At 31.4% G+C, this 21,160-nt stretch overlaps 2 protein-coding genes across 4 annotated transcripts; one reads left to right on the top strand and one right to left on the bottom strand.

Moving 5' to 3' along the window:
- Positions 1–3,145: 3,145 nt before the first annotated feature.
- On the top strand, positions 3,146–11,218 carry LOC100818072 (protein indeterminate-domain 5, chloroplastic). 2 transcript variants are annotated; one of them, XM_041013103.1, is made up of 4 exons: positions 3,146–3,812; positions 4,219–4,612; positions 7,388–8,431; positions 10,899–11,218. In XM_041013103.1, exons 1-3 carry the CDS (start codon positions 3,659–3,661, stop codon positions 8,418–8,420), a joined length of 1,581 nt encoding a protein of 526 aa, XP_040869037.1. In that variant the 5' UTR covers positions 3,146–3,658; the 3' UTR covers positions 8,421–8,431; positions 10,899–11,218. The 2 variants fall into 2 exon arrangements, with proteins under 2 accessions (XP_040869037.1, XP_040869038.1); XM_041013104.1 differs by lacking the exon at positions 10,899–11,218 and adding an exon at positions 9,092–9,283 and having other exon boundaries at positions 3,147–3,812.
- Positions 11,219–15,300: 4,082 nt separating this feature from the next.
- LOC102663407 (protein indeterminate-domain 5, chloroplastic) lies at positions 15,301–20,771 on the bottom strand. 2 transcript variants are annotated; one of them, XM_006605389.4, is made up of 4 exons: positions 20,174–20,771; positions 19,832–20,048; positions 19,041–19,437; positions 15,301–16,659 (listed from the first exon to the last, which is right to left on the bottom strand). In XM_006605389.4, exons 2-4 carry the CDS (start codon positions 20,007–20,009, stop codon positions 15,585–15,587), a joined length of 1,650 nt encoding a protein of 549 aa, XP_006605452.1. In that variant the 5' UTR covers positions 20,010–20,048; positions 20,174–20,771; the 3' UTR covers positions 15,301–15,584. The 2 variants fall into 2 exon arrangements, with proteins under 2 accessions (XP_006605452.1, XP_006605451.1); XM_006605388.4 differs by having other exon boundaries at positions 19,832–20,039.
- Positions 20,772–21,160: the final 389 nt, after the last annotated feature.

Genomic DNA, 21,160 nt, shown 5'->3' with positions numbered 1-21,160 from the left:
CAGCTGCATGTACGTATATGGTGGTTAGAGGGCATGCTCATAGTTGTAGCTAGCTACATCTAATCTAATCTCACTCCATGCCATCCACAAAAAATATTATAGCTTTATCTCATAATTTATAATATGAACCTCAAAAATCTAATTTATAGTTAAGCTGTCATTATTTCAAAGAATGACAGCTGCCCCAGCAACTATTGGTTTGTTGGTTGAAAATTTATCAAAAAAATATATTTTTTTTAAAGGACAAAGGAGTACAAGAAGAGCTGAATCTTCGAATCAAAGGGATGAAAATTTATCGATAAAATTAATTTAAAAACAAAATGGAGAATATGCTAAATAACTATCCCTTTCAAGACCTCATAATTCCCAAAAGGCACGCATTTCACTTTATTCAGTTCCGTAGATGGTTTCGTCCAAAAAAGAGAAAAAAGAAAAAAAAGAATTCCGTAGACGATCATTATTTTACACACGATCCACCGTCAGAATTCAACTGTGTCTTGAAAGTAAAAGACAATTAAGCTATGACTATAGCAAGTGCTCTCTAATTTCTCAACATGTCTGAGGGAGATTTGTTTATCCAGAGTGGTTGGATTAGGTTTTCCACTGAGTGTTCTAATCGAGATTCCCCTTTCCTTTTCTATTCACTGGAATTTTAAATGTTAATATTCTAAAACGTATAAATATGATTATTTTCTTTTTATATAAGAATAAGTAGCATATTATAATTTAATATCAACTTATATAAAATTTATTAACTTTTATAATGATTATCTTTTGTTGTTGATGGAAAATGCATACTAAAATTAATGGATAGAAATTAAACTATTCATATAAAGATAAAAGAGTTTAAATGTGAAAAATATTTACTAATCAATAAAAAAAATTATTGTTGGTGTAACTCTTAATGTAATCATCATATAAAAATGACAAGAAATTCGACTTAGACCGTTAAAATACAGTGTAAGTTTTTTTACATACATTTTCATTACATGCAAAAGTGATGATATATAAAAAGTAAATTAAATATTTATTTCTATTTTTAAAGAATTAGTTTAATTATAAAACTTTAATATAATCATACTTCAATATATTAAGGACCAGTTTAATAATTTGTTTTCCTAAATGTTCAAATTACCTTTCTAAAATATTAATAAGAGAAATATCGTAACGCCTTATCTAACACAATTTTTTTATTAGTTAAAATTTATTAAAAAAACATAAAATCATGGGAGTTCCACTCTTTATTTAATCAAATGTACTCATAATTTATAGTTTTAAATAAATTCTTCTCAATAAGAAAGAATATATATTAAGACAAGTGTGCTGCTAATTAGCACTTTTCAAATTAATAATAATTGCATTACTAGTACGTGGTTGGGTTGGTTTTATTGTGAAAAATAATCAATAGGATGAAAGTTTCTTGTACTTTTACATCTTTGATATAATTGAAGTAAAAAAGAAAAATAATAACAAATATAACAGGTACTACGATAAAATTGAAATTGAAATATATGTATATATATATATATATATATATATATATATATATATATATATATATATATATATATATATATATATAATGTTGTAAAAATATCAGGTAATTTCTAATATTATTCCATGTCCCTCCTTGATGTGACTTTGGGGAAGTAGCAGCCAGCCATTGCATTGCATCATTGCATGCAGCCCAAGGCATCTAAACACAGTAAAGGTAGGTTCAGAAAGCTTTTTTGCCCTTTCCATGTTCAATGTCCCTAAACGGTAATGCCACAGTACACTCTGCCTCTGCTGAATTTCAGACAACAGTTTTGTTCAGTCCCTTCCCCAATCGATCCTCAGGTGCTTTGCACTTCCATAAAAGCAATTATTTATGTACATAATAATATAAAAATTAAAAACTCCTCTTCAAGACTTCAACATCTTATTTATTAAATTGTATTTCTCTTTGTTTTTATTTTTAGTTAAATTATTGTATTGTTTTTATCAACGCTCTTTTTATGTTAAATTACTAAGAAGGCTCTCGAACTAATTGAGAATTTTTAAACATGTTTCCAAAATATTTTTTAAATCGGGTTATTAGTTATATAATTTTTTTTATTAAGCTTTTAAAATTTTAAAACATAAATTATCATTTTCTAACAATTTCAAGCCTTCAAAAAATTAACCACATGTATTTATCCTTTTAGTTTAAGGATCCAATTAAAAAATAATTTATGAATTTATTTGAAAATTCTTAAATAGTAGAGAAACCTACTAAATAATTTTAGGTCATATTTATTAACTTGTGTCATTTATATAAAAAGTGATACTACATTTGATTTTTATTTTGGGCCTCTCAAACGGACGTTAAAGTAAGTTAGAAATTATTACTTCTCACGAAGCGGTGCTTTGAAACGTATATCAATTGAATATAACGCGTACACAAACATATTTTAAATAGTATCTCTTTTAAATAAAGTTAGAACTTTACTGGAGACACTGTTTAGGTGCATTGTATATAAAAATATAGGTGTGAGGAGAGTTTTATCTCCTTAAATAAATTGATTTGACTTAATTTAAGTTAGTGAGAGTACAAAATGACTTATAAATAGTAAGAATACTTATATATTTAATTTCTATTATTATCATTGTCAGAGACTTTTCTGTATTGGAAAGGTACATATTGAACTTCAATTATTCTGAGTTGATGTAGATGAATTCATTAATTAATAAAGATATAGTCCTCTTAATACTTATTTTTATTTATAAAATTCAAATTTAAAGTTTACTTTGAAGAAATTAAACTTTTTTTTATCCATAAATCCAACATGGTAACTTGTGTTTTGCACATACGGTTTTATGGATCAATCTTTGTGTATACACACACGCGGTTTCAGTTCATCACCTTTTTATTTGTTTTTGCTTATGAATTTTCGTAGGGTCCATAGTGGGGCTGAGTGATTAGTGAAAGTTTGTCTGAGAGTGAGTCAGAATATGCGAAACAAGAAAGAGAAAGAGAGAGAGAGAGAGGTATAGCTGTTTCATTTCATGCTGCTTACACACATCTCATGTCGTTATGTGACTAAGGATTGGGTCCACAGTGCCGTAGGCCTCTCTCTCTCTCACATACATCAATTTTCAATATATTGTAAATTTTCATTTATTGCTGAAAAAGCATTGAGCAAAATCTGGAAAAAAGTTTGAAGAAAAGAAAAAGAAACAATTCAGTAAAATTGTGTGTGCATATGTGTTGGTGTATCTGCATGACACCAAATCAGTGGAAGATACTCACAAAACCTCTACCTCGAAATTTCTCATTTAAAACAAAGACAACTTGGGAGAAAAATTCATATCAAGTGGCCATGATGGGGGTTGATTTAATTTTCCTTTTTTCTTCCTCTCTCTTCATCTCCTATATCTCTCTTCTCTGCTTCAAAAAAATTTTCAAGAAAAAAATTTCCCTTTATTAGTTTCTCTTCTCTACTTCTCTGTTAGGTTCAAGAGAATCCAAATTCCCTTGCCTTTGAGTTTTGAGATTGGGGATAAGAATTGAGAAGGACTCAAACTGCACGTGGGTTTTTCAGAATTCTGATTTAGGTGTAAGGTTTCAAATACAAGAAGGAAAAGAAACACTTTGAGAAGAAGGTTAATTATACATAGAGGTTTTTTTTTATAAGATATGGCAGCACCTTTTTCTGCAGCATCGCTCTTTGCAATCAGAGAAGAGGATCAGAATCAGATGAAGCAGCAGCATTCCTCAACACCATCATCATCAACCACTCCAGCTGCACCACCACCCCAGAAGAAAAGAAGAAACCAACCAGGAACACCATGCAAGTATCTTAAACTTTTTGTAGAAAAAATTCTAATCTTTGATTCATTTCTCATCAATTAAATGAATTGATTTTCTCTCTTTTTTTGGTTTCATGTCTACAAACATTTTATTCGGCCACCCATTATTCTTATAATTTTTTTCCAATGATGTAATTCCCTATCTGGGGTGGGGGAACCCTAATTCCTAATCCTGACTTTGAAACATAAATGTGAAATGGAACATAGAAATTAATTAAAAGGGTATGTCTTGGAAACCTTTGGCTTTGTCTTCAAGCTTTCAAAAAAATTAATTGCTTTCTTTAATAATTTGTTTAATCATGTGAATTTTCTAATAATTTGTTGTTTGGCATTATTTTAAATAATTATTTTTTCTCTTGCTTGGAATGGAAACATGTGTGTATGCAGATCCAGATGCTGAGGTGATAGCACTATCTCCCAAGACTCTAATGGCAACAAACAGGTTTATATGTGAAGTGTGCAATAAAGGGTTCCAAAGAGAGCAAAACCTACAGCTACACAGAAGAGGACACAACTTGCCTTGGAAGCTAAAGCAAAAGACCAACAAAGAGCCAAAGAGAAAGGTTTATCTGTGTCCCGAGCCCACATGTGTTCACCATGACCCTTCAAGGGCTCTTGGAGACCTCACTGGCATTAAGAAACACTACTCTCGCAAACATGGTGAGAAGAAGTGGAAGTGTGACAAGTGCTCCAAGAAATATGCTGTTCAATCAGATTGGAAGGCACACTCCAAAACCTGTGGCAGAGAGTATAGATGTGACTGTGGCACCCTCTTCTCCAGGTATGTAACAACATTAATTTTACAACTTAATTATATGACAATTGACATAAAAAAACAAGATATTTTTTTACTTATAGCATTATTTTTAATGATGCAATTCTAGTTGCTATCATGTAACAGAGAATTGGTGTCATGATCACATTGGAAGGAAGAAGTACTAGAGTTTGGTTTGATTTAGGTTTGTTTTTGGTCTGGGGTTAAGGCTTAGTATTATTAGATTCTTCAAGTGACTATAGTGAGGAAATGGCTTTGATGCTTTCTTTTTCTATTGAGTTTGGCTTCCTTCCAATTGATTCAGATTCTGTCCTCTCTTTCCCTCTCTCGCATGGTTTCCTTTGTCATCTTTCTCGTATATATATTTGGCATGGTGGCCAGGTGAAGTGAAAGGAAACATCCCCCCACGTGAATAATCTCTGAGAATCAGAAAAAAGCACAAGGAAGAACAGTTTACGGCACAATAAATTATTATGTGGTTGGATCAATTTCCACATAACATATCATTAATTTATAAAAAAAAGAATTATTTATATGCCACATAAAAATTATATATAATAATTTCTCTTAGGGCACATCCTCTCTCTCTCTCTAACAACCAAAAAGAGAGAAAAAATTGAAATTAAAAAACTCCAAAGTTCTCATTTTATCTAAAAATTACAGCTGTTTTTGGCATATTTAGGGAGTTTTTGATTGAAACCTTCAAATTTTATTCTTACACATATCTATTTGTGTTTAGGAAAATATATTCTCTCTCTTTACTTACATACATGCATGAATGAGTGTGGGGATAGGAAATGTTTTCCTTTAATTTTCCTATTCACGTGCTGTTTTGCTGAGTAGATCGAAAGAAAGGGGCCCTAGTGCAGTTTGGTTATTGTTAGGGGGGGAGGATTGTTCTCTTGTGAATTGGCTAGATGTGTTCAGTGTTGTGTTCTCTCGCAGGTGCTCCTTTTCACGATAACGTCAGGCCCTAACAACCTCCCTCATTTCATGCTTGCACTATTTTAATTTTCTCTTTCTCTTCTCTTTGACATTATTTGATGTTAAACTTGGTGGAGCTAGTGGTCATGCTTGGTTCAGAACTGCAGTCAAAATGAGTACAAAACAGATATTTCACAGTTTTGGTAGATTTGGATTTATACAAACTAAACAAAATGAACCGAAAGAAATTATATATATATATATATTCCATGACACATAAAGAAAAAATTGAATCCGTTTGAACAAAAGCCTTCAATTGGGATCTTGATTGAATATTGATAACTTAACTTTGACAAACTTTATACACATTCTCCAGTTTCATTTATTGAATATCAATTTCTTGAAATGGGGCATTTAGTTAATTTTGAAATGTTTTAGTCAAGTTTTGGTTAAGTTATTTCACCTACATCGTTTATATCTAAGTTGTCTTTTTCGTAATCTTTACACATTTTCTTAATCACTTGAAGTATCGTTCACATTGTTCTTTTCTTTAATTAGCTACTCGTTTCATAAGTACACGCAAATATTTGTCCTTGGGCTCATTATGGATTATTATTGTCCTTTGTGTTAAGATTTTCCTTTTTAAGTGATTTTGTTGTCTTTTACTAGGGAGTAGGGAATGCCAAAGTCCTCCTATAAATTTCAGGGATCTTTGATAGCAGTAACTGTTTTGATAGCCATTTTTTTTATGTTGGAGTGATTTGTGAGCGGTTAATTTGATTTCATGTGACTTATTAATTTATTTCTTAAGACTAAATATAGTCCAAACCTTCTGAAAATTGCCTAGAGTTCAACTAATTCATAGCATTTGAACAAAACTGTTACACCTATATGATATTTTATACTTTAATTTTTTATACCAATAAAAGGGAAAGGGATCGGATATAAACTCACATTTAACTAAATTTCCCTCTTTTCTCTCTATTTTACCATAAATGAGATAGTAGAGATAAGTACAAAAAAAAAAATGAGTGCCATTCAAACGTTATTCAAACTCAACTATAAGAACTTGTCTGAATACACCGACAATGAATTAAATAATATTTTTGAATACATAACGTCGTCAGTTTCTGCGTTTCTTTGGTCAATTAAATGCTTTATTAAATAAATATGTTTTTAAATTTTTTATTCAATAAATATGTATGTTTTTTAAATGTTTATGCATTGTGGCAGGATTATTCATTTTTTAAATGTTTTATTAAATAAATATGTAATTTTTTCAATGTAATTTACGATGTTTTCTATATATGAACTACGTCGGGAAACCACAGATAATAAGTTAATTAAACCTTTTTCAGTTACTAGCAACCCTTTATTTGTAAATTGTAATATTTATAAGTTGGTAAAAGAAAAAAAATGGTTTTAGGCTCAATTACTATGGTATGTCAATATAGTGAATTCATATTAAGTATTTATGTGAAAATAATTTACACTATAAACATAAATTAAAGTTTATTTTACTATCTTAAAAGAATCTGGTAAGTTACAAATTACAGTATACGTAAGCTGCTCAACCAAACCCTTCTTTCACCCACACCATTTTTACTTTCAGAACATTCTATTCTATTATATTTTTAGAAAAAAAATTATAGTACCTTGGAAATTTAGGAGTTTCATTGTGCCTAAACTCATTTAACTATTAGCTCAAAAAATAATAGTACCAAAAGTTATAGATTAGTTGAATATCATAGCAACTCTTTTTTTTTTACGATTTGATCTCTATTTTTTATTACCTTAAAATCATGTTATATATATATATATATATATATCATAATTTATTTTCTTTTGATAATGCAGAAGAGACAGTTTCATCACACACAGAGCCTTCTGTGATGCTTTGGCACAAGAAAGTGCAAGAGAGGCACCAAACCTGAGCAGTGCCATTGGCAACCAACTGTATGGAAACAGCAACAACATGTCCTTAGGCTTATCTCAAATCCCTTCCATCCATGACCAAAACCCTCAACCTAGTGAACTAATGCGTTTTAGTGGTGCGCCAAGGGCTGGTCAATTTGACCACATTCTCCCACCCAACATTGCCTCATCATCACCCTTTAGACATTCCATGCAAACCCCTCCATTCTTCTTGCAAGAATCAAACCAAACCTACCATGACTCAAACAAGCCATTCCAAGGACTGATACAATTATCTGACCTAAACAACAATAACCCTTCTGCCTCCAACCTCTTCAACCTTCCTTTTCTTTCCAACCGTGCCATCAACAGCAACAACTATTCTGAGGAACAACAATTCAACACTGCTGAAGGGTCCAATTTCTTCTCAGAAGGCACCATGAATATTGGCAGTACTGATCACCAAACTAGCTCCACCACTGTCCCTTCTCTCTTCAGCACCAATTCCCTTCAAAACAACCACCTTTCTCACATGTCCGCAACTGCACTGCTTCAAAAAGCTTCTCAAATTGGCTCTGCAAGTTCAAGCAACAGCATCAACATCAACAACACCACCACCACCAACAACAACACTAGTGCCTCCTCTCTTCTTAGAAGCTTAGCATCAAAATCTGATCATCAGAGGCAACTCGGTGGTGGTGGTGCTGCTGCAAACTATGCAACCATCTTCAACAACAGTGTTCAGGAAATGATGAACATTTCAGGGTTTGAAGCATATGATCATCATGGTGGCATGAACAAAGAACAAAAACTCGGTGGTGTTGGAGGCTCTGATAGGCTCACAAGGGACTTTCTAGGAGTTGCACAACAACAACAGCGAGAAGGGTTTAACTTGATGAGTTCTTTGGAAGCAGAGACAAACAATAACGCTGCGCCGTCAGGTCAATCTTTTGGAAGTGGTGGGAACTTTCAGTGAAGTACAAAAAGGTACGTCAAAACATTATTATTGTTGTCTACATTATTAAATCATGATTATGCATGAAATGTTGTACATAATTATTATTTTCTATCTTTCTTTTAAATATGCATATATTAAAAATATAACTTCAAATTATTAAAAATAAAAAATGGTTCTATTATTCTAATTTGGTAGTTATAATTTACAAAACATTTTTTATTTTTTACATCTGCCGACTTTAGAATTACACAAGATTTTTACTGCAGTTAAGGTATATATTTAACACGTGAAAAATACATGAAATAAGTAGATTCCTTTTCATAAGTGTTTTGTTTTTTTGGAAAATATTCAACATATTTTCATTTTTTCTTCTGTCTTATTTTTTATTTATTCTTCATTACATTTTTATCACTCTACTCTTCTTTTATCCCTCTCTCTATCTTCTTTTCATTCCAATACGTATATGGTTAAGTTGGCCAGAGAGGATTTAAATCTTTACTTTACACACACACACACACATATATATATATATATATAGTTTTTCTTCTCTCTCGGAGTGATAAACAACACTCTATCGTGAAACTGTGAAAGATTATTATTATTTTGTTTCAAAAGACATAATGATCCTTGTTCAGCTTTTCAATTTTTTTCTTGAATGAAAGGGGTGTTGTGTGTTCTGATCCTGACAGTCTTGCATGGAGTGGAGTGGACAACGATGTGGTGCAGAACTTTGTTTCTTCTAGTGTCTTCTCCTTTTCATTTGGTTTCATTAATTTTTGGATATTTTAGTATATGGGTTGGCAGAGTCACGAGTGTCCTTCAACCTAATTGGAGGGGCATGGCCAAACATATCAACTTTGATGCTATTATTATTCGGTCTCTTTCTTATGTGTCATTTTCTCTCTTTTAAGTCACAGTTAGCTTAACAACAACGCCACAAATAAAGAAAAAACAAAATATAACAATTAATATATTAAAATATTTTGAAAACTTTTATTTTTTTTATAAAATATTATTTATTAAATTCCACGTGTTATTTTATTTAGTTCATTTTATATAAATTTTTGTTGTTTAAAATGATACATTACTTTTCATTATATAAATAAATACTATCAAGTAGTGAATATTGTATATAAACTACAATAATATTTAGAACTGAAATATAATTATTAATTTTCTAAAACTTGAAAGATAGTGTTAATTTTTGTCTTACTCATTAAATTTTATAAAATTCTAGGTAAAAAAATACCTTAACAACTTGTGAATATTTGAAGTTTCAGAGTTATAAAGCAATTCTTGTTTACATAATTTAAGGGGTTAAATGTATTTTTATCAATATATATATATATATATATATATATATATATATATAAAAGTGAACTACAATTTTATTCTATCCATAAGATTTGTCCAATCAGTCTTTTTTACAGTATAAGAATAATTTAACCAGAGGAGTCATGAATGTATCAACGACCTTAACAAAAGATTTGTGCGTAAATAATTTATTGCATCCATAGTTTTACCATAAATAGTAGTTTTGAATTAAAATTATATATAGTATAATTTGAAGCGTAGTGATGATAAGTTTATTATGTTTTATTATTATTTTTGTATATATAGAATATAATGGGGTCCCATGGGAGGACAAAGAAAGTGACGATGGAGTAGAATGAGTATCGTAAGAATTTGTATTACTTGTTATCACATGGTCCGATCAAATTTGACCATGCAGACACCCAGTTATTTATTTTCATTATTTAACTCTTTGAAAGAAAAAAACAATCGTACCCTCCCTCCCTCTAAGAGATGGAATTGGACAGAGACCTTTAGTGTCAGTCAATATATTTTGATTGTATCTCATGTCTTTTTTTTTATATGATTCCATATTTGGATATCTTAGATAGATCTCTACAGGTCTTTAAGATTTATTGACTAAATTATCTTAATAGTCTATTTTATTTTTAAGTTGTTCACTATTTGTATTAAATATTTTACTTTTTTTCTTTCGCACACCATAGTTTCTTTTAAACTCCATTTGTATCTCTCAGCTCTTTTTTTTCTCTCTCTTTTAATTATCACATTTTTTTTCTTTCTCTTACTTCCACTCTTTTACACCCTTGTGTTAAAAAAAATAGCCTCGACCTAGTAATAGTAATTTCTATGTTTTTAAACTTTATCTTAATACTCCCCTAAAAAAAACTTCATCTTAATATTACAAGTTGAATGCACTGTAAACAGTTTGCTTCAATGTACTGTTTTTAAGAGTGGGGATGACTTGGGTAAGAAACAAAGCTTTAAGAAGCTTTCTTTGTTTTCTTTCTTTCTTTTCTGAAGCCAAGGAGACTAAAAATTAGGTTATGTAATGCCAACAATATCTATTCATCATCATCTGCATAGTTTTACTTTTTTGAAACTTAGTGTGTTGTTATCAGACAGTACGTAGCCTATTATATGCTATAACAATTACAATATTCGACTTTGGTTTAATTTTTGCAGGGGTATCAACTTGTTCCATTGACTAATTAGATCATCTATTTCGGTTTTCGGGAGCAACATGGAAGCATATTGGAGTTTCTGTATAGACCTAGCTAGTCTCAACATTTTCAAACAAAATGAAAATTGACTTCCTTTGATGATCATACTGTTGAACCGTAAGCAATTGGTGTTAGGATTTCAAACAAGACTTGTTTCATATTTTTCATGTTTTACTTAGTAGATTTTGTTACTAGACAATGCTTTAATTTGATATGTAAATGGTCAGGAATACCAGCCATAACGCTTCGTAGCGCCATATATATAAATATTAATTAGCATCATCCACTCTTTTAGTTAGACAAACAAAAAAAAAGATAAAACAGTCTTTTGGCACAACTTCACTATTTTTTTTTTTGAGAGGACACATAACTTCAATAGATAACCGATTATAAAAACAATCTCATATTTTTTTTATCTATTAATTTTTTTTATAATTTATAGTTAATAAATAACGTCTTCTTTATTCATAAACCGCAACTTCGTTTCACTTAGAAAGGAACCATTCCTAGCCGTACCATTACCAATCCAAATAGGAACCTTAGGAAATCATTAGTAAAGAGGTATGAAGCATATTTGTGTCGAGCATATTTATGGAATAATGGGACAAAGAAATTTCTATTCCAATGAAAAAGAAAATTGGCATTCAACATTGCTTAATGGTCATTGGTCGGCTTCTTATTTTGAAAACCTCATATTTGTGTTTTGAGAATTTTATCTAGGAACGTAGTAGCTTAAAAAATTGGAATTCAAAATTGTAAAAGGCACATATACAACATTGGCGAGGAAAATGAAACAACAGAGGAGGGAAAGGAGAAGAAAAAATCCTCTTTTATTTTATAGTAATCAAGAATGAGGATTGAGAGTAAACTTAAATATTTATTCTTGGATTAAATAAATCTTTTTCATATATATATATATATATATATATATGAAAATTCAAACATGTCAAATAAATAATAAGAAAAATATAAAATTTAAAAGTTATATAATCCTATTTAAATAAAAAGTACAATATAAAAATTAATAATAGGTATATATATATATATATATATATATATATATATATATATATATATATATATATATATAATATTTTATAAATAATATATCTCTAATAAAAGAGTTATTTTGTATTAAAAACCCCGAATAATACATATACTTATCTAACTTATGAAACAAGGGATTCTAATTTAGTTGTTGATCGAGTAACATGCATACGTAAACTTTTTTATAAATGTCAGCTCAAAGGATTTAAATTTATGATTTTTCTTTTTTTCCTTCACTCTTCCTAAATCACTAAGTCAATCTTATATATTCATTTAAATTTTATACTTGAGTCCTATTCTTTCTTTTGTCTTGTGTAACGTTGGTTTATGATCACTGCTATTTGATGCTACGTACTTTTCAAATAAGCATTTCGCGAGGTTTGGAGAGGACTTTTTATTTGCGGTATTGGAGGTTATGGATCTAACTTTCTGTGCTGGCGTTTTGCACTTCTTATGCAAAGGTTCAATTCCTTTTATCAAATTTAGATTGCTTCTCGACTTATATATGCTGAGATTTAGCTTTTTATTGGAAAAATAGGGACAGTAAGAATGGAGCTCCAATAGCCAACAATTCTAGAAATTTATAAGCTACTAGGGAATATATATATATATGAATGATTTTAGGTTATATATCACAAACCATTTCTATATATTTACAGATTTAAAAATGATTCATGCATGGACACTAAAAACCCAATTACACTCAGAAAGAGATAATTAAAGAGGAGAGATAGAGAGAGCATGTATGGACTGTGGTGAGACCAAGAAGATGGAGAGAGCAAATGATGGGTTGAGTGAGGATATATAGAGAACTAGCTAGTGGACAATGCAAATATAATTAAGGCCATCGAAGAAGGAAGAAAATACTGATCAAAGTCATAAAATAATTAAGTCTCAATTGGAACAGTTTCTTAGCTCTTTGTATTTTACAAACTTCCAGGGTCAGTTTAGACAAGAATTGTGACAGGTGTTTAAGAGGAAGGGGAATGTGATAGAAGAGAGTTTGAATCAAATATGCATTGGTTAATTGGAACGTATAAACTCGTGTGTGTGTATAGATATGGTAGGCGAAGATGTAAAGAAAAAACCAAAGTTGCAATGCAACACGATAGAAAACTTTTCTCAAAGAGATTTCCTTACACAAACCAGTACAGTAATTTTCTTGGTGAGGCTCTAATGACAGTCCAAACATTCCATTTATTAGAAGATGCTTTCATGTTCTACCACATTTATTCACTAAAATAATACGACTTTTAAAAATTACATGTAAGAAAAGTAATGTCAACTTTAACATACCTCAATCCAATTTATATAAATATTTCACCGTTAACTAAAGGTTGTGCAAACATTGATATTATTGATTGATAGTCCATTTTGCAACATGCTTGAGAGGAAAGGTTTGGGAAATGCAACAATGAAAAGGAGGAACTTTTGGAACTGTAGCCGCATTACATGGAGCAGGTGCATGTCCAGATACGTGTGTTTGGAAAAGAATACAGATAAACAACCGAGTGAATGTAGCAAAAGAGTATTGGGTATGCTAATAGTCATCTGGGCCGTAGAGCTTCCTGGCCCATTTTATATAGACAGCTACCTTGGATTTTATGACAAAGATGTAAGTCTTTTGTTATTTACAACCTCCCCATTTCATAATTACACTACTTTTTTTAAAATAAAAAATTATTTAATTAACCTTCTTTTTTCTCTCTTTTCCAAACACCACTTCTCGCCTGTCTTGTTTCACCGTACTCTCCGCTCTAATTCTACATTCCCCCACATTCCCATATGTTATTAGTGCATTAGTAAGTTATAACTAAATAATATCTTAAAATATATAAAATTTGATGAGGCCATGGACAATATTAACACTTGGGATGAAGGTTTTCACTCATTTTATTTGATAATTGTCCAAGCAACATCAATTTAATTACAATCATGCTAATTCCTTAGCAGGATTCCTATCATTTGGTATTATTAAGAGCTTTAATTCTAGTTAGGTTTTGCCAATCCCCTCTAATTTCCCTCTCACTTTTTGTTTAAGTATATTAAAATGATACAAAGGAGAGACACAATAGTATAAAAGAAAAAGAAACAAAAAGTAAGAAAGACAATATATATATATATATATATATATAAGAACTTAATTAATTGAAATTTATTAAATATATAAGGTAGAAGAGCTATTGAAATCGAATAATTCAACTATCGATTTAGTTCTTAATTTTCAATTAAATTCCTATATATACTTAATGAATTTTAACCGATTATACTTTTTTAAAAAAAATTAGAAGAATCTATTTAAAAATATTTAAATAATTCAGGAATTTTAAATTGATTTAATCTAAAGAGTTTCACCTTAAGTTAACTAAGAACTTATTAATTTGTGAATATGTTGATGAATTAATGTCCTCGAATGGTCGCACCCTTTTCTTTAACAACATTGTCAAAGGCGATGTAACATAACTCGCTTTTCTAGGTCACGGACTAAATGATTCCCATATGTGGAATCAGATGGCATCACACATGCGACAAAAGTGTCACATAATGTTTACCTATAATTACTCTAACGAACATTACAGGCTACTTTTTTCTGCTGGATACAGTACGGTCAGCCAGCACCTTCATTAACTTCCTAAAAATCATTCAGAACTTGAATAAATTATGTGAGAGCTAACCCTTACGACTAAGGAAGTACGCTACAGTGCATGCTATCATTCAACCAGTTGAAAAAGAGACAGAGAGTTTAACAATTTCAAAGTTAGTCAACTTGATGAGGAATATTTGCTTATATATATGAAAATGCTAGAGCCGTTGTTAATCAAGGGAATGTCAATAGAATTAATTAATTAAGTATCTGAAAATCATGTCACGTAGTTGTTGTCTTAGTTATAAAACTTAATTGATATATATCATATACATAGAGTTATTCTTAAAATATATACGGTATATTAGGTATAATAGTCAAGCAAAAAATAACTTATTTATTTTAAAGTTTGAACACCTTTGAGTTATCACATGTAAGGAGAGAATAATAATTAAACTGAAATGAAATCAGCTATAGCCTTTTGTCACTTCCCTTGGAATATAGCCAACATGTGAAGATTCTCAGAAAGTGAGAGCCAGCTTCCTCGTTTTGTGAGTATTGTACAGAGCCCCGGTCTTTACCACGTGCTAATTTTACTGTTAGTATTAGTAGCTTAAATTTACCTCAGGGTCGTAAAATTCAATGCAACAGTAAATTTATTAGATATCTATCACTGTCAAAAGAGAATGGAATTTCCATAGTGGTTAAAGTGAGTGGATAGGGAAAGGGACCGATATATATATATATATATGTTTCAAGAAAAATACATGGATTGCATAACTTTAGAAATGAAACCCTAACTTATCAAGTGGCAATCGAACTTTCTTCAAGGAAAAAAAAAAAGAAAAAGAAAAGTTTAGAACTAGAAAATATATAAAATAAAAAACATTTTTTTTCTGCCTAATAAATTTACCCAACTTTTTTCTTAATACGAGAAGAAACTAATCCCTTTCAAAAGCATGCATAGACATGAATCATGTATGTTTTTACCTCTTATTATTATCCAACAACTTATTATTAGAGTGTTGAGGTTCCATAGTGTTGGTTTGCTTTCGCTGATTCCAATTTAGGATCCAAGGGGCTCATAGTAATTCCCATGGAGTGTTGTTGTTGTTGTTGCTCTCTTTGTGAAAACCCTCCACCATTGTTCATGTTCCTCACCATTCCCCCAACACCCAAAAAGTCCAAGGTCAACTTATCAGACCCTCCAAAGCACAAACCAAGGTTGTTGTTTTGTGGCATCTTCTTAGGCTCCTCCACCACGTTGTGAAACTGACCAAGGTTGTTTCCATTGACAAAAGAGTTCATCAACCCACGTAGATGGTTGCTGTGCTCATCATCCTCCATGCTTGATCTCATACCTAACTCATTGGTGGTTGTGGTTGAACCCATTTGTGCAGCTTTCTGAAGCAATGCAGTGGCTGACATGTGAGGGGACATGTTATCTTGTTGCACTGATGAGTTTCCAAAGAGTGAAGACAAACCAACTTGGTTACTATTCACAGGGCTATTAGTACTGTAGAGTGTTGCTGTTCCTTGGTTATTATTAGTAACTCCAGTCATGTTGCTGAATTGATCATTGATTATGCTTCCACTGGCGTTGGTGTTAGGGAAGAAGCTTAGGTTGAAGAGATTGGTGTTGTTAGCTGAACCAGACACTGATGAAGCAGAAGTAGTGGAATTGATATTGGTGGTTCCTTGAAGATCAGGGAGTTGCATGAGACCATGAAGTTGCTTGTTTGAGAATAAGTGTCCTTGGTTCTGAGATTGGAGGTCTTGAAATGCTTGGTTTGGATCAGTCATGAAGAATGATGATGACTGGGGTGGTGGTGGTGGTGATTGCACTCCAAATGATGATGGTGAGTGGTGCAGATTTGGTGAGATTAAGTGCTCAAACTTTGGTGCACTTCCAAGGCTCAATATGCTGTTAGTAGCTGCTTGGTGGTTCTGAAGCTGAGCACTAAGGCCTAGGCTCATGTGGTTTGTGCCATACAAATGATGAGTTCCCAAAGGGTTCAGGCTTGAAGGGTGTCTTGCACTGTCATGTGCTAGAGCATCACAAAATGCCCTATGAGTTATGAAACTGTCACGCCTGCAATAAATTAAGATATTGTTGAACTAAAGAATATAAATGATATATGCATATATGATTCCAGAATTCTAGTCAATACAAATTAGCACAGGGGAAATAAGCCAAACTAGATTTATACAATTGTATCATGATTCATGAATCATGACCAAATCTTCGTGCAAGTATGTTGCTTAAAGGGTTGAGAAGAAAAATATATACAACCGCTGTCTACCAAGACTTATTGCACTAAATGTATTGTGGTCCCCTATGCATGAGCATTTCACATAATTGGGCTCTAAAACAAAAAAGAATTAAGAGCAAACAATTAGAAGAAGTTTCCTAGTTAGTTATCAATCTCAAGAACCTAGCTAGTGACAATGCAACCACAACCACTAACAAACAATTTCACACTAGCCAAAACAAGAATGAAATATAAAATTAAAAAGTGAGATCATTAATTGTGTGGTGATGATCAGTGATGCCGGAATTTGAGAAAAAGGTAGTTTAACACAGAATTATATATAGCTGATCAAATGCATATTTATAGGGTCCAAAAAAAAAACAAAAACAAAAACAAATTAAGCATATTGAATTTGGAAAATATTTTTATAGTTGTTGAAATTCGATCTACTATTTTGAAATTAATTAAAAAAATTATGGCAGGAAGAGAGGGGCTGGCCCAGAGGATTATGCCAAAATCTGATACACACCAACAACTCCTTATCGAACTACCACTTTGAGTCCTCTCTTTGATCACTGAGGAGAAAGAATATTATTTACACATTTGATTAAAGTCAATAATAATAATAATAAGGCAAGCATGGGTCCAGCCTCAATAAATGCAAACTGCCTCATGAGTTGTCCATTTTCTACCCTGAGAAAAATTCTTGTGAAAACGATCGTACCACCAGCAAAAAGGTTAGCTAAATTCTCGGAAAATTCTCAGTGAGAGAGAAGAAGAAAAAACATGAAACTATAGATATCATATGCGACACATTAATATTGCAGAGAGAATTTCATCAATTTGTTGCATAATAAATCACATGAAGAAGCTAGCATGCATTGTATTGTACCCCCATGGCAAAGAATATTAATGTACTACCCTATTTGAAACCACGTACACGTAGAAATATATATATATATATATATATATATATATGTGTGTGTGTGTGTGTGTGTATCCAACACGAAACAAAACAATGCAACTCCAAGTCATGTGAGAACAAACCCAGTATCACTGTGTCTATAAACCTGTGCCCGCCTTTTAACATTGTTGCTTATAGCTACACGTGAATATGGGGAATAATGATAAGGGAGGCATTGTTCCCGAGGACACAAAGTTGATCAGCTTTGCCTTGTTTTTTTCCTTCTCAAATAACATTTCAAATTTTTTAAACACTTTTGATAACACTGTACTCACGTGCCAGCAGTCTTCTGCCACTTCCACTAACACCCACTCATAAAACTAACAAGAAAAAAAGTAGAACGGTCTTGCTCTATTTTAACATTGGAAAAAGACTTTTTTTTACACTCACAGAGAAAGATATAAAAAAAAGAGAGAAAAAATTATAAAATGTGGCATATATATAAATAAACAAAAGATGATGATGATGTAATAGAAAAAATATGAAAAAAAATAATAAGAGTGAAAAAATGTACAAAAAAGGACGTGAGAACATCAGAATTTGTTGATATTTGCTTGTTAGAGAATTTTTCTTTGAATTTGGATTATTTTCATAACCCTGTTTCTTATTATGAAAAAAGGTGTTTTTTTAATAGTTTTACATGAGTATGGAGCTATGATACTCATTTTGAATTACATTCTATTTACACTTACTTAGAAAATTACATTAGAAAGCTCACAATGAGACATGTAATTAACTAAAAGAAAACATAAAAAAAAGTTCATGGAATATTAGAAAAAGAGTACGAAAAAAAAATATTTTCCTCACTACCATGATAACATTCTTTGTTTTCTTTCTTTTCACTTTAAAACTTACACAAATCTACTAGTCTTAGTATCCATAAGAAAAAGAGTACGAAAAAAAACTACCATGCTAACATTCTTTTTGTTTTTTTTCTTTTCACTTTAAAACTTACCCAAATCTACTAGTCTTAGTATCCATAAGAAACTCACTTTTCTTAAACCTAGTTAGGTGGAAAAGTGTGTATGTAATATCTTTGAATATCCCGTATCTTTATTCCCTGCTCAATCAGAATGCGCATAGAGTGCCTTTAGCTGAAAAGTTGGTTTATAATATAATTCATTTACACCAAACATTCAATATATATATATATATATATATATATATATATATATATATATATATATATATAAAAGAACTACCAAAGGTAATTTGTCATATAATTAATTAAGTTGCGAAATTAATGTTGTTACATACCTGGAGAAGAGGGTGCCACAGTCACATCTATACTCTCTAGTGCCACAGGTTTTAGAATGTGCCTTCCAATCTGATTGAACAGCATATTTCTTGGAGCACTTTTCACACTTCCACTTCTTCTCACCATGTTTGCGAGAGTAGTGTTTCTTAATGCCAGTGAGGTCTCCAAGAGCCCTTGAAGGGTCATGGTGAACACATGTGGGCTCGGGACACAGATAAACCTTTCTCTTTGGCTCTTTGTTGGTCTTTTGCTTTAGCTTCCAAGGCAAGTTGTGTCCTCTTCTGTGTAGCTGTAGGTTTTGCTCTCTTTGGAACCCTTTATTGCACACTTCACATATAAACCTGTTTGTTGCCATTAGAGTCTTTGGAGATAGTGCTATCACCTCAGCATCTGGATCTGCATACACACATGTTTCCATTCCAAGAAAGAAAAAATAAATTATTTTGAATAATTCCAAAAAACAAATTATTAGAAAATTCTATACTTCAATTAGATGCTGAAAGTGAAAATTAAGATTTTTTTTAAAAAGTAGTTAAAAATTTAAATAAAAGGAATAATGTATAAAGGAAATTAAGAAGCCTTGTCATTCTAATTATTAATTGACCTCTATTGAGTTAAAGAAATTCATATTCCTATGTAATATTCACGATTTAATTAGGGTTTTCTTGTCATGTTGTTTCTAGAGAGAGAAAAAATCTAGAAAGAAATTACAGATGGGGCATTTTCCATGAACATGCAAATGCTTTAAAGCAATCAAATTTAATGAAGAATGCATAATAGAGCTACTTGCATGGTGTTCCGGGTTGATTCCTCCTTTTCTTTTGAGGCACTGTGGTTGGAGTAGCACTAGTAGTAGTAGTAGAGGAAGCAGCAGTAGTAGAGGATTGGTGTTGTTGCTGTTGTGTAACGTGACTTTGATTTTCTTGTCTGATTCCCAAGAAGGGTGTGGATGAGGAAGCAGAAGCCATGTTGTAATTTCCAAAGTTGAGAAAGCAAATCTGGAAGTTCTTATATAAATAAAAAGAAGAAAAAAAAATCTAATTCTTCTCTCTTGGAAATTAACCATATGTATAAAATTAAAGAAGGGAAACAAAAGGCATAAAAAGAAAGAAAAGGGAGAAAGAATTAGGACCTGACTGAAGCTATATACGTTTGATTTTCACTGCTATCTTGTCTCTTTGAAAGGTTTCAGATTGAACCCAGAAAACACCAAGAAGGATTTTTTCAAAAGGAGACAGCAACAATTCTGAGAGGAAGAGAGGAAGGAAACAATATCACTCTGAATACCTGCTCATCTTTTTTTTTTTTCTTTCTTCTCTCTAGCTAGCTATTGTTTTGTTATGCATAAAATTTTGCTTCACTAGCTACCTTCTTTTCTTCCCCTTATTCCTCAATCATTTGATGTCTTCTACATAAATAATACTTAGCATACTTGTCCACCCATACGCATACCCATATTATCTCAAATTCTCTCTCTCTCTCTCACACACACACACTCTTTTGTCTGTTTCCTTGCCCCTCTAACAATACATTTTCCTCATATTCTTGTGAACTGTGCATTATTTTGTAAGAAGGGAAAATAATTTAAAGTGTGGTGAAGAAGTAGCAAAAATGATGGATGGAGGGTAATTTATGTCCCTATATTATGCAGCTCTTGCACAGCACACAGTCTACTGTGTCCCTTAGCAGAGGATGGTTTGGGGCCACCGACCCGTAGGCCTTACAGTTTCTCCTTATCTCTCCTTCTTGTTTCGTATCTTATTGCCAACAAACACACAACTTGTGTTGTTGCCTCGTTTCCTTTCCCACAGGCCATTTGTGAATTATTATTATTATGATTGTTATTAATCTTAAATGTTTTTTATTTTAGATATGAAATTTTCATAAATATGATTAAATTTGATTAAGATTCCTTAAGTAAAATCTCATATTTCTGTCTTCTTCTTTTCTCTTATGTAAACCACAACTATTTTTTATTAGAAATAATCTTATTTAAGTTAGATATAATCATTATTAGTGATAAAAATTTTCCTCCTAATATTTAAGGACAGTTACATACATAGAACTTAAATCCAATTTTTCCTCCAATTGATTGACATGCTTCAATTGGTGGTACATT

This window comes from Glycine max, chromosome 20, assembly GCF_000004515.6.
Source record: "Glycine max cultivar Williams 82 chromosome 20, Glycine_max_v4.0, whole genome shotgun sequence".
Taxonomy (NCBI): Eukaryota; Viridiplantae; Streptophyta; class Magnoliopsida; order Fabales; family Fabaceae; genus Glycine; species Glycine max.
The sequence above is the reverse complement of the archived record's forward strand: the minus strand, read 5'-3'. Positions and strand labels throughout refer to the sequence as shown.

What these genes read in the sequence shown, in the direction of transcription:
- LOC102663407 (XM_006605389.4), bottom strand. Translation starts at nt 20,009, where the DNA reads ATGGCTTCTGCTTCCTCATCCACACCCTTCTTGGGAATCAGACAAGAA. An exon ending in GAATCAACCCGGAACACCAT is followed by an intron (nt 19,438 to 19,831) that starts GCAAGTAGCTCT and finishes GTGTGTATGCAG; the next exon opens with ATCCAGATGCTGAGGTGATA. An exon ending in TGTGGCACCCTCTTCTCCAG is followed by an intron (nt 16,660 to 19,040) that starts GTATGTAACAAC and finishes AATTTATTGCAG; the next exon opens with GCGTGACAGTTTCATAACTC.
- LOC100818072 (XM_041013103.1), top strand. Translation starts at nt 3,659, where the DNA reads ATGGCAGCACCTTTTTCTGCAGCATCGCTCTTTGCAATCAGAGAAGAG. An exon ending in AAACCAACCAGGAACACCAT is followed by an intron (nt 3,813 to 4,218) that starts GCAAGTATCTTA and finishes GTGTGTATGCAG; the next exon opens with ATCCAGATGCTGAGGTGATA. An exon ending in TGTGGCACCCTCTTCTCCAG is followed by an intron (nt 4,613 to 7,387) that starts GTATGTAACAAC and finishes TTGATAATGCAG; the next exon opens with AAGAGACAGTTTCATCACAC.